Below are 11,792 nucleotides of genomic sequence, written 5' to 3' on the forward strand. Positions count from 1 at the left end.
TTTGCAAAACATGCTGTAAATCCATTGCCACAAAAGGTAGCAGTACTACAAATTTGTTCCACCACCTAAAATGTCATCCAGTGCAAAATTAAGACTGTTGTAAACTCCGCATGTCGACACCCCCTCCCCCCCCATACACCGAAGATAACTTTAAATCAACCAGCCGTAAAACAATTGACACTGGCGTCTTCTTTTGCTAAAACATCCCATATGACATAAAAAAAGTTTCTCGTTTAAAATTTCCCAGCACCCAAAGAGCAATGGAAATATTTTTGAGATGCTGTGAATATGTAGCTGCGACTGGTCAGTTGATTTTATAGTCACTATATGAGCTTTTGTATTTGGGATTGCCACATTTTTTATTGCACAAAAGAGCATCTTTTTATTTCAGGTTTATTTTGTGTCAGATTTTTCCTTGGTGTTCCTTTTGGCCGCTGGGATGTTCTGTTTTTCAAGGTCCAGTGTTGACCACGAAAGAGCTCTAATGTGGCAATGTTGTAATTTGTGAAATGCTTCTATGTACAGCTGTGGTTAAAAAAATGGCTCAAATAAAACTTTTTAAATAAATGTTTATTTCGCAATAAATTTTTCAGACAAAAAATATTGACACATTCATTTGAGATATAACAATGCAACTTTAGGCCCTATGTGGTTATTTGAACATATCGTGTATCGTGATATAGCCCAAAGATATTGTGATATTAGATTTTCTTCATATCGCCCACCCCTAGCCGGAAGTGATGCACCCATCATGCCTAGTGACTACTGTACAAGCCTGTGGGGGCAGCGCTATGATCTGGGGCTGCTGCAGTTGATCAGGTCTGGGTTCAGCAACATTATGTGCTCAAAGGATGAGATCAGCTGACTACCTGAGATCAAAGCTAAAGGCAGTCATGAAATATTAGTGTGTGACCCTTTTTTCTTGGTGGCGACTTTTTTTTTTTTTTGGCCAGGCAGCGTATAAAATAGTGTTCCAAGTTTCCTACGTTTTCCTCACTTTGTTAGAAAAAGATCAAGTAAGCTTTAACGTCAATGACATTTTAAAAGCAGCCTATGCACTTTTTTGACAAAATAGTACGGTGAAGCATTAAAACTTCCAATCTCTGAAACTAAGGGATTGAGCGAAACCACTGAAAAACAGCTCCACTCCATAATCCCCTCTGCACCAAACTTCCCACTTGACACAGTGCAGTCAGGCGACCGCTGTCCTCTTGGCATCTACACGGAATGGGTTGTGAGAGAGAGAGCAGCACGACTCGCCAGTCCAGAGGACACATCTCCACTGCAGCGTGCTTTAACCTGATCCATTTGTAACTTTGGATTTCATTTGGCAAAAGGTTTGGATACAGCTGCTTACCCATAGAAACCCATTCCATAGAGCCTCCTTTGCACTTTTATTGAGCCAGTCTGAAGGCAGCATAATGTTTGGAGGAAGTGTATCTATTGATTCTGCTAAACCTTGTTGACGTGTGCTCACTATGTACCTCTGCATCCAAAGCCCCCCCGCTTTATGATGTTATGCGGCCTACTACTTGGTGACTGAACTGAATTGCTGCCATTTCCAGCTGCTTCCACATTTAAAAAAATATCCCATTTGACTGTGGAATATTCAGTAGTGAGGTATTTTTAAGACTGAACTTATTGTGCAGGTGGCATCCTGTCACAAAACCATGCTGGCATTCACTCAGCTCCTGAGAGCGACCCGTTCCTTCACAAACATTTGTAAAAGCAGTCTTGGAGGTGAAACACCTGAATTCAGTGGTTTGGATGGTTAGTTACATACTTTTGCCATTATAGTGCATATGCAGCAGGGAAAAAAGAGCAATGACAGTTCTATCAGGAACACAACCAGCTACTAGGAACACTAAAACACATCTCAGGTTCTCGGTCCTTCATAGGAGACATTCACCATAAATCATCCCAACAAAAGACTGATACTGAGTCTTTAAAAATGTCAGTGTAAAAAAACAAAATTTAACACTGCATATGAGCATATAAAGGTTTTCCATCTCAGAGTGGTACTCCAGCTGCAACGGTGCCCTGCAGAAGATGGTCAGGGGTGCTGAGAACGCTATGACTCTTCCTACCATCTGTCCAGGATCTGTTTGAGACCGTATTTTTATCTCCATCAACTTTTTGAACAGCCACTATAAGGCAACTGGAACCTCAACATGACAGGAAGAATCACAAGACTGGTTAAAAAAAAAAAAAAAAAAAATGTGGAAGGATTTGCAGCTTACGTTTTTGCCATTTTTTTAAATGTTTTATGTATTTGATGTTTTATCTATTTTATGGCACTTTGTACAAATCTGTAAAAGACCGCAGAAAACTTTGTCTTGTTTTGTGATCTCCCTTTTGCCCAACGAGAAATTCACAAAAAACGTTAATGCCATCTGCTATTTTGAATCCCCCTACGTTTTCTTAAAAATGTTTCAGGGTTTACACTTCTCAAAAAAGTGAACGCCGTTTGGCTGGAATTCTTTGTGAAAAAACTAAAACAACAAATAAGAACGAGAATGTTCTTGACTTGTCTATATATGGCTCATTGTTGCTTCCTCATTTTGCATGTTTAGCAAAACAAGTCCCAATTCCACGTAAATGTGAAAACAAAACAAATACATATTAGTTCACCCACTGATTTCCCTACAACATATAAAAAAAAATCACGCCAATGTGGACACTCAAACTTTCTGCCCGTGAAAGCTTTTGTGCTCCTGAATTAAAGTGATGTCAGACCCAGACTTTACCTCGTTCAGCCGTTTTGCAAGGCAGTGAAGGGTCTGTGGGCAGTGCTTATTTCCTTTCCAAGGATGTGGAGCATGTCTTTTCCACACCTGAGAAAGAAGAGAAAGTAAAAGGTAATTTAGTCATCCATTGAATTTCTTAAAAAAATTGAGTCAGACTTGTGTCATTGAATAAACTGATTATGCATCAACTTCCGTCATACCTGCCCAGTCAAATGCTCGCAGGCTACCACCCACTGTTCACAGATGGAGACCCCTGCTCTGAGGTTCTCTCTCATCAGCACAAATTGCTCTTCAAAAATCTTAAGGCCGCTCAGCTTTTTCTGGACATACCTTCCCAAAGCTCCACCTTTCACAGGTACAGCCACAAAATAAAAAAATAAATCACATGTTTAAACAGCATACTAAACTCTGAGTTTAAGACACACAGTAAATAATATCATTACAATAATCAAACACTTATTGGTTGGAAAACGGAAATTAGTATCAGCACAAAATGTAAAAGCACACAGAGCAGTTCTAAGGGGAAAAAAATTTGTTTTCGGTTCTCAAAAAATGTCCACTTCAACTATCAGCAGTGGCCCTTTTGACTAAATATACAGAAACTGTGACATCCGTTTGCTTAAAAACAACATCAGCAGAAAGTGTTTTTAGTTCCTGGTTTTGGTTTGTGTACGTCTGAGAGCCACCCACCAATAACGTCCATGAGCCGGACCATTCGTGCCTCTGGGTAGGGCTGGAAATCTGTCTGCCTCCAAACATCATCCAGAGTATCTTTGCTCTGTTCCACCAGGTCCACGACGTCTGACATGGACAAGCCATCAAGCCCAACATACTCCTGGTGGACACACAAACACACAGCTTCCTTCATAACTGAAACAAATACCAGATTGTAGCGGTCATTATTGCTATTGTTTTTACATTTGTGGTAAAATGAAATAATTCATACTGTGAGATGCTCAACTTTTGAAAAATGCTTTGTAAATAGTTTTGTTTTACCATCTTAATAGTAAGCTTGTATAATATGAAAAAAGTTTCCCTGCACACCTTTTGTATGTGTTTGAACTGCTCAGTGAAATATGATGCCCTTTCTCTCACTCCGCTCTTCTCTGCAGACTCGGAGAGATCTGCCCAAAACTGGAACTCATCATTGGGTGTCAGGATTCCTGCAGCAAATGTAAAAAAAAAAATCAAATTCCCATAGAAATCTGCATCAGAACCATTTAATATTGACATACTGATTATTTTTCCTCGTATACTCCACTAGACCTGAATACATCGCAAATCTTGTTTTCTTTTAGGCAGAGATGATGATTTATTTGAGTTCATTATTCATATTATTCAAAGCAGATACAGCGGAGGAACACATTTAAATCTATCTGCAGTTTTTTTAAAGAATAAATTGATAATTTTAATTTTTGAGAAACTTTTTTTCTCCTAAATAATTTCACAAATGAATAATTGATCTCACTGTAGTGAGAAATCTGCCTTTTGCTTACTTAGGAGAAATCCAGCAGAAATCTTGGGTGTCCATTGCTGAACGCTAAATCAGACCATAAATAAATCTACAAATATAGATGACAATGCTATTAACACTAAATAGACCCAGTGGTATTCATTACCATATCCTAAAAATTAAAATGACCACTTGTATGACCGCCTTGAAGCTGCTGTTACCTTTGACTATTGTTTTTCTTTGAATTAATGGGCTAAATGAGGACATACCCAGGACATCATCTTCTGTGTGGCCCTTCTTGCTGGAAGGTTTGGCCCCAGACTGGCGGACAACAGAGCCCAAGCCCACTTCCAGCTCATTTAGTAGACTTGCAAGCTTAGGATCGAAAGCTGAGCGCCAGCGCTCATCCTTGAAGAATACAAGTACTTATTAGACTAAAAAAACAAGCTGACTTCTACTCCAGCCTGGCTACAACTTAAGCAAATGTATTCATATTTGTATTTGCATTCGTTCATTCGGGAAGGCGTGTTTAAAAACTACAGTACGGTAAATGTCTCAGGATGTGTTCAAGTAAATATCTTTATACATGCTGGGATTTGTTTCCCTTGACAGTGTGAGCACCAGGAATGTAACTTAACCTGCAAAAGTCTATGCAATTCTTATATATATATGTATATATGTAAAGAGGCCAACCTGAAGCAGGACAGGTGCAAAAACCTGCTTTACAGCCTGATAGAGGGTGTTGATGGGAGATTCCAGCATGGACGACACCAACAGGCTCGTATCGAGGTTCTCTTCTGTGATCACAGTGGGACGCAGTTTGAAGAAGACCAACACCTTCTCTTTGCTGTCCCCCAAAGCTTGAATCTGTACAAAATAAAAATAAGTAAAATGGCACAACCTTTCTTTCAAGTTGAGAACTATAAAATAAAAATTGAACAGAAACAACAGTAAATACTGAGGTCTCTCACTCTTGTACTCGCTACTAAAAACAGTTGCGTCTTTATAAATGTTAGTAATGTAGCCCTTTTCAGCTATATGTTGTGTGTTACCTTATTAGACAGGTGAAGGTCATTATCATGTCTTGTAAAGGACAAGATGAATTCATTTCCATCATCCAGGAAGTTATTCAGCTCTTCCTTGTCAGCCAGGGATGAAGAAGGCTTTACACCATAGAAGTTTTCAGCTGTGCTCAGAACAAACCTCTTCCGAGCGTCCTCTGAACCACGGGGCATCTTTCAGCTCGACGTTGGGAACTAATGTTGGCAAAGCACAAACATAACACGACCCCTCTATTTGACAGCTAGGCATTGATAGATAATATCGGGGCTGCAAAAACACAAGTAAAACATGAAGCTGCAATACTGTCACTGAATAGTGATTGTGATGACAAGATCAATTTAACATTTATTTTTTTAGATAAAAATATATGGCAGGTGTGAGAGCTGAGGGCTGCAAAAGTTTATCCAGTAGGCATAAAATATTACTGGCACATAGTATTTAAATGCAAGGCATGTGAAATATGGTATCCAATGAAATATTGCATCCCAACAGCCCTTTGCCGTTGTAATAATGCACCGACTGATTGCAGTTGCAGTTTAAATTCTGGCTTTTTCCCCCTCGTCTGTGTTTCAAATAAGTAAATGAAACACTACTCAATAATTATCGATATCGACTGATATGAAAGGCTTATATGGTGATACAGTTTTCAGCCATATCACCCAGCAGCCCTAGCTCTACCTAATATTGTGTACAACAGTGGTATGGTGCCCAAGTTTCACTTTATAGTACAGTCATCTTTACCAGTCCTTTAAAAGCAATTGGACAACAGTACTTGGAATTTGTTTTTGTTTTTTATTATTATTATTATTAGTAATAGTAGTAGTAGTAGTTGTAGTAGTAGTATTTGTTGTGCTGACAAACAAAAAGCACATTCTTAACCATTGGCACTATATAAAAGGTTGAGTTCTCTTAACAGAACTCAACCTTTTTCTATAAGTCCTTACATTCCCATTACAAACACAAAGGAGACAGATCACATACAGTCTGCTAATGTTGTCGTTTTGCTTTGTTTGTTTGTTTAATGCAAGTGCCAAGCACAATCTCAGAGCCATAGATGTACAGCAATTACAAGACCTGTTTTTATTTGTTTGTTTTTCTTTCTTTTTTACACTCTCAACTCTAGACTCTCCGAGCAGAGTAATGCTTTCACACCCTTTATTTTCGCCATCAGATGGGGGATTTTAGAAATATTTGTATTAGGTGTCCTTGCAAAACGTGCAGTTCTCTTGACTTTTTCGGAGCGAAGCACAACTAGAGGTGTTCAAACTTCACTATTTGTAAGAGTCTTACAACATAATAACTCTGTTCCGCGATTAAAAGATCCTAAACATCAGATTGTTCTATTTGCACCCGCAAGTCTAAACTGTGACCAATGCTATTCGGAGAGCCAGTATACTGTTACAGAGTAGCAGTAGCTCTGACTGGACGGCTAGCGGCAGCTTCCTAGCTAACGTTAGCTGCGCTTTAGGGGATAAATGTTTAGCGAATCAGTCAGCAGGCGTAATTGTAGCACGCTAGCAACACGTTGAGTTGTGCCTTTATTTACCTTTTTGTATGAGAAGGTTGTGTTTTCGTAGCTTTTGGTAATTCAGTCCATAGTTTGACGCTATTCGCTACAACGTTTCCAGCAGAGCTTTTCTCAACGCTAGCGTGGTTACCACGCAACGAGGTGGTAACTACGACTCGTTGTACTACGTAGTATTACGTAAATTTACTTACGTAGAGCAGATGCGCAGCCAGGAGGGACTTCAGCAACTTTAATTGTGATTGTTTGGTTTTGATTTGCTTACTCTTTTTTAAGTACTGTACGAGGTCTATGGCTGGAGAACTAAAAGTTAATTTATTAGCAAAAAAAAAGAAAGAAAAAAAAAGGAAAAAAAGAAAGAGATGTGCTCCGGATTTGCTTTAATCCTTTAAACCTATTTAAACAGAGATTCACCTTAGTCTGGTTTCCTTTTCCGCTTCACCCAACTTTTTTTTTTTTTTTTGTAAAACTGTGACAGTTTTTAAACCATTTCAAAATAAATGCAGGGTTATGTGCAGTGTTGGTCACCCTCCACTTGTAGGAGTTTGTATTTTGTCACAGTGTCACAGAAAGCACACTGTTTTATGAGCAGGGCAATTTTTTCTTCTAATGCTTAAGTCAGGTTGGGAAATGTGCATTAGGGTACTGTGTGGTTAATTATGTTATAAATGCAGCATATTGTGTGTCTGCTAAAACGTTTGCTGGATGAGGCTAAATTTAGGTAACTGACATTTTTTAATTACTAGCTGACTTTGTAATCATTGGATTTTGTGACCTGCATAATTGTAAGAACACGATATAAATCCACTGCAAAATGCTCCACATTCATATAAGCTTTTGATACCTTGATTTGGTTTCTCAATAAATTTTAGTCTGAAATGACTGAGAACAGAGGCTAAGGAAAATCTTGGAGGGTCAGTAGGTAATGAAGTCTATAGATCACGTTCATTGATGATGATAGATTAAAACACCATGGGCTGAGTCATATTTATTTCAGGAGTTTTAAAAGTAAAAAAGTAAAAATGAAAACGTGCTACATAGTGTTTTCCCCTTCTCTGTCCTGCATCTATTGATATGACGTTTGGCTAGTTGTAAAGTTCAGATTTAAACCACTGCATGTAGCTGACTAATACTGTGACATCAGAAAAAAGGCATTACCACACTCGTAAAATCTGTGGCCCATAATATGTAAAGAAATTTAAACAGTACAATAACCCTATCTAGCAGATTTTATCCTGAGATTACATACAATTAAATGGAAAAATAAATTGGCTACATATTCAGGGTCAAGATAACTAAACAGTGTAAAAAGATACCGACAGAGCTAAATCACCATGACATAGTGCCAAAAGGAACCAAGAATAAGACTTTATTAATCATACCACACCAATTCAATTCAATTTTATTTATTTAGCGCCAATTCCTGATACATGTCATCTCAAGGCACTTTACAAAGTCAAATTCAATCAAATCATACACATTGGTCAAAAAGTTTCTTATCAAAGGAAACCCAGTAGATCTTGTCTTGACAAGCAGCCTTCACTCCTCATGAAAGAGCATAGAGCCACAGAGAGAGTTGATGGCTTTGCAGCAATCCTTGAGCATGCATGAAGCGAGTGGAGAGGAAAACACCCCTTTAACAGGAAGGGAAAACCTCCTGCAGAACCAGGTTCAGTGTGAACAGTCATCTGCCTCGACCAACTGGAGGTTAGAGAAGACAGAGCAGAGATACAAAAGCACCTGTTGACCCAGGATTCTTTTCTATGTTAATTATAGTTTGAACTTTATTGATCTCACATTGGAGAGATTCACTTCTGCATTTAATCTATCCCCTTGGGGAGCAGTGGGCCACCACAGATCAGTCTGTGGTGAAGGGTTTTGCTCAGGGACCCAGAGTGACAGTATGTGTGAGTTGAACTTATAGCCTCCAGGACTCAAGAGCAAGGCTCTAACCACTGGGCCACCACCCCCAATCACAGGTGGTGATTGGGGTGTGGTGGTGGTCAACAGCACCAAATTCCTGGGGGTGCACATCACAGACAACCTGACCTGGTCTGTGAACACCACGTCACTGGTCAAAAGGGCACAGAAGCGACTGTACTTCCTGCTGAGGATGAGGAGAGCCCACCTGCCCTCGCCCATCCTCACGACCTTCTACAGAAGCACCATAGAGAGCATTCTGACCAGCTGTCTCTCTGTGTGGTGTGGAGGCTGCAGCGCCTCCGACTGGAAGAACGTGAGGAGAGTGGTGAGGACAACAGAAGGGATCATTGGAGCTCCTCTTCCCTCCATTAAGGACATTTCATCCCAGTGCTGTGTCCCAAGCCCATAACATCATCAGAGACCCCTCACACTCCCACCATGGACTGTTCTCCCTGCTGCCCTCTGGGAAGAGGCTCCGCAGCATCCGCTGCATGTCCACCAGGTTCTGCAAAAGCTTTTTCCCTGTTGCCATCAGACTGTTGAACTATAAACTGGACATTTGCACATCTGCTTCACCACATCTCTATCAGGCATTACCAAAGCTGCCGAACTCTTAGTTTCCCTTTACACAACGGAAACGCATTTTTGCACAAATGCCTTTTTGCACCATTATTCTGCACGTTAAAAATGGGGTTTGGACCGCATACAAAACGCCGCTCATCAGTGGATTGGGTGCTCTGTCTTTGGGATGAACCAGTTTTTGTCTGAGAGTGTTATTAGGTTTGACATTTACTGGTATGTTGTGTTTGGAGAAAATTCTCGAGTTCCTCAGAAACCCCTGACACATATGGAATGACAATGTTCTTGCATCTCTCTGTTCTCTCCTCGATGGTGTGTTGTTTTTTTTCTGCCAGATTTGTTGGTTGATTTGACAAAAGCCCATTCTGGGTAACCACAAGCTCGCAGTAATTTCCTGACGTGCTTGTGATCTTTTTCTTTCTCCTTTGTGGCAGAGGGAATGTTCTAAGCCCAGTAACTCAGAGTTCTGATAACAGAAAGTTTGTGCTCCAGTGGGTGATGTGAATAAAGATAGAGATATTGGTCTGTGTGTTTAGGCATCTGGTAAACCTCAGTTTTGAGACTTCCATCTTCCTCAATGTGTATCGCACAGTCCAGAAAAGGTAACATGTTGTTCTTGGCATCCTCTCTGGTAAACCTTATTACGCTGTCCACTGAGTTCATGTGGTTGGTAAATGCCTCAACTTATTTGGTTTGGATTTTGACCCAGGTGTCATCCTCATATTTAAAACAGTGAGTTGGTGGTCTTCCCTTGTAAGCACTGCCCTGCTCTCCACCTCATCCATGTGCCAATTGCCCACAATGGGTGACACTGGGGAGCCCATAACACACCCATGTTTCTGTCAGTAAAAGGGATAAGTCCATCAAGTTACAAATCTGGTTTGGTGTTGAATTGGTTCTGTCTTTTAGTGATTCATCATGGTCCAACTGAGTCCTGACAGTGTTCACTGCCTCTGATGTTGGAATGCAAGTGAAAAGAGAGGTGACATCAAAGGAAACAATGGTTTCCCCTGGTGCCAGTCTCAGGTGTCGGACTTTGAAATTAAGTCTGCAGAGTTTTGTATGTGGTGTGGAGTCTTTCCAACCAGCAGAGCCAAAATTTTTGCAAGATGTTTTACAATGTTTTATGTGACCGAGTTAATGTTTCTGACAATGGGTCTGAGAGGTACTCCTTCTTTGTGTGTTATTGGAACTCCATAAATGCATGGAATGCCCTCGCCTGGGTACAGCTGATAGTGGCAGGAGCGATTGATTGCTTTCTGTTTTCCCAGTTTTTGTAGAGAGTCAGTTATTTTATTGTTGTAGTTATTGGCTGGGTCCCGTTTCAGGGTCTCATATGTGCTACTGTCCATCAGTAGATGCATTATTTTCTCATGGTAATCGGTTGTGTTAAGTACCACTGTGCATCTGCCTTTGTCTGCTGGCAAAATTGAGATGTTGCAGTCTTTGCTGAGGGATACTTTCCTGTGGAATGATGTTTGAAATGGGCAGCGGAGAATGCAGCTGTGACTTATATACTAAGTTCTTCTGCTTCTGCCGCTGCCATGTTGTTAATTCTTAAGGTTGATTCAGTGGCAGTGATGAGTTCTGGTATCAGAAGTTGCTTAGGGGTTATGGCAAAGTTGAGACTTTCGGACAAAACATTCATCTGTCTGTGTGAGTTCTCTGTTTGAGAGATCTTACACCCACTGGTTCTGAATGATATTGCGTGCATTCTCATCATGTTCCCCTTTCTGTAACCAAGCAGTAGCAGAAGTGGCACTCGTTTTCACTAGGAGAGACTGGAATCTTCACTGTTGCCTTTCTTTGCTCTTAGAGTGTTGAGAGGTGAGCCTTCTCTGTGAACCTGATTACCTCCTCCAACAATAGCTCTGGTAGACACTCTGACGGTTGTTGTTGAGTTTTTTATCTCCTTTGTAAGAGTGTATCAAGAGTGAAATTAACCTGTCTTATTATTTCACTCAGAATGTGTCCTTTAATGTGTCCTTTAATGGAGGACTTGAGCCGTATGCTGTTAGGGACCAGTTTTTGTTGTCTGCATCTCAGACTGAACTGAAGGTGGTTTCTGAAATCGGCAAGCTTTCTGGACATACACTCATACTCTCGCACCAACATAAGGGTATCTTTCCCAAATTGTAATGCCTGTGCAACTTCTCAGTTATCCGGGTCATCGCAACAGCAAACAGGCCTAAATCGGAGGCAACCAAACTTTCGTTCAGTTCTTTCTAAAAACAGCAGTACACCAACTACAGGTTGCTCAAGTGCGAGCCACCAGAATTGACAAAGACTCCTGGATAGGTGTTGAAATGTTTTCAGAAAGATCTGAACTATCAAGTGTGCATCCTCAAATAAAATATTTAAAGAAAAGCTTAAACACATTTATTCTTTCTGGATTTTAACTGTTTTAATTATTCTCTCTTACTTTTATGTTGTTTCCATGTATTTTTTGTAATTGTGTTATTTTACAATGTTGTTTTTCTGTTGTTTTTTTTACTGTTTTAAT

General features: G+C 40.1%; 1 protein-coding gene across 7 annotated transcripts in view; it reads right to left on the bottom strand.

Annotated features, from left to right (window-relative positions):
* Nucleotides 1-6,909, bottom strand: part of LOC105923379 (cytoplasmic dynein 2 heavy chain 1) — a 142,078-nt gene extending 135,169 nt beyond the window's left edge. For 6 of the 7 annotated variants that reach the window (XM_036149654.1, XM_036149652.1, XM_036149656.1 and 3 more), the window contains exons 1-2: nucleotides 2,948-3,075; nucleotides 2,748-2,834 (exon numbers count right to left, since the gene is read on the bottom strand). In XM_036149654.1, the coding sequence (XP_036005547.1) occupies nucleotides 2,748-2,834; nucleotides 2,948-3,022 (162 nt within the window). In that variant the 5' untranslated portion in view covers nucleotides 3,023-3,075. Of the gene's footprint in view, nucleotides 1-2,747; nucleotides 2,835-2,947; nucleotides 3,094-3,437; nucleotides 3,583-3,791; nucleotides 3,911-4,469; nucleotides 4,609-4,893; nucleotides 5,068-5,252; nucleotides 5,457-6,808 lie in introns of those variants that run through there. The other variant, XM_036149657.1, reaches the window with a different exon arrangement.
* Nucleotides 6,910-11,792: the final 4,883 nt, after the last annotated feature.

The sequence above is a fragment of the Fundulus heteroclitus genome, chromosome 18, assembly GCF_011125445.2.
Source record: "Fundulus heteroclitus isolate FHET01 chromosome 18, MU-UCD_Fhet_4.1, whole genome shotgun sequence".
Taxonomy (NCBI): Eukaryota; Metazoa; Chordata; class Actinopteri; order Cyprinodontiformes; family Fundulidae; genus Fundulus; species Fundulus heteroclitus.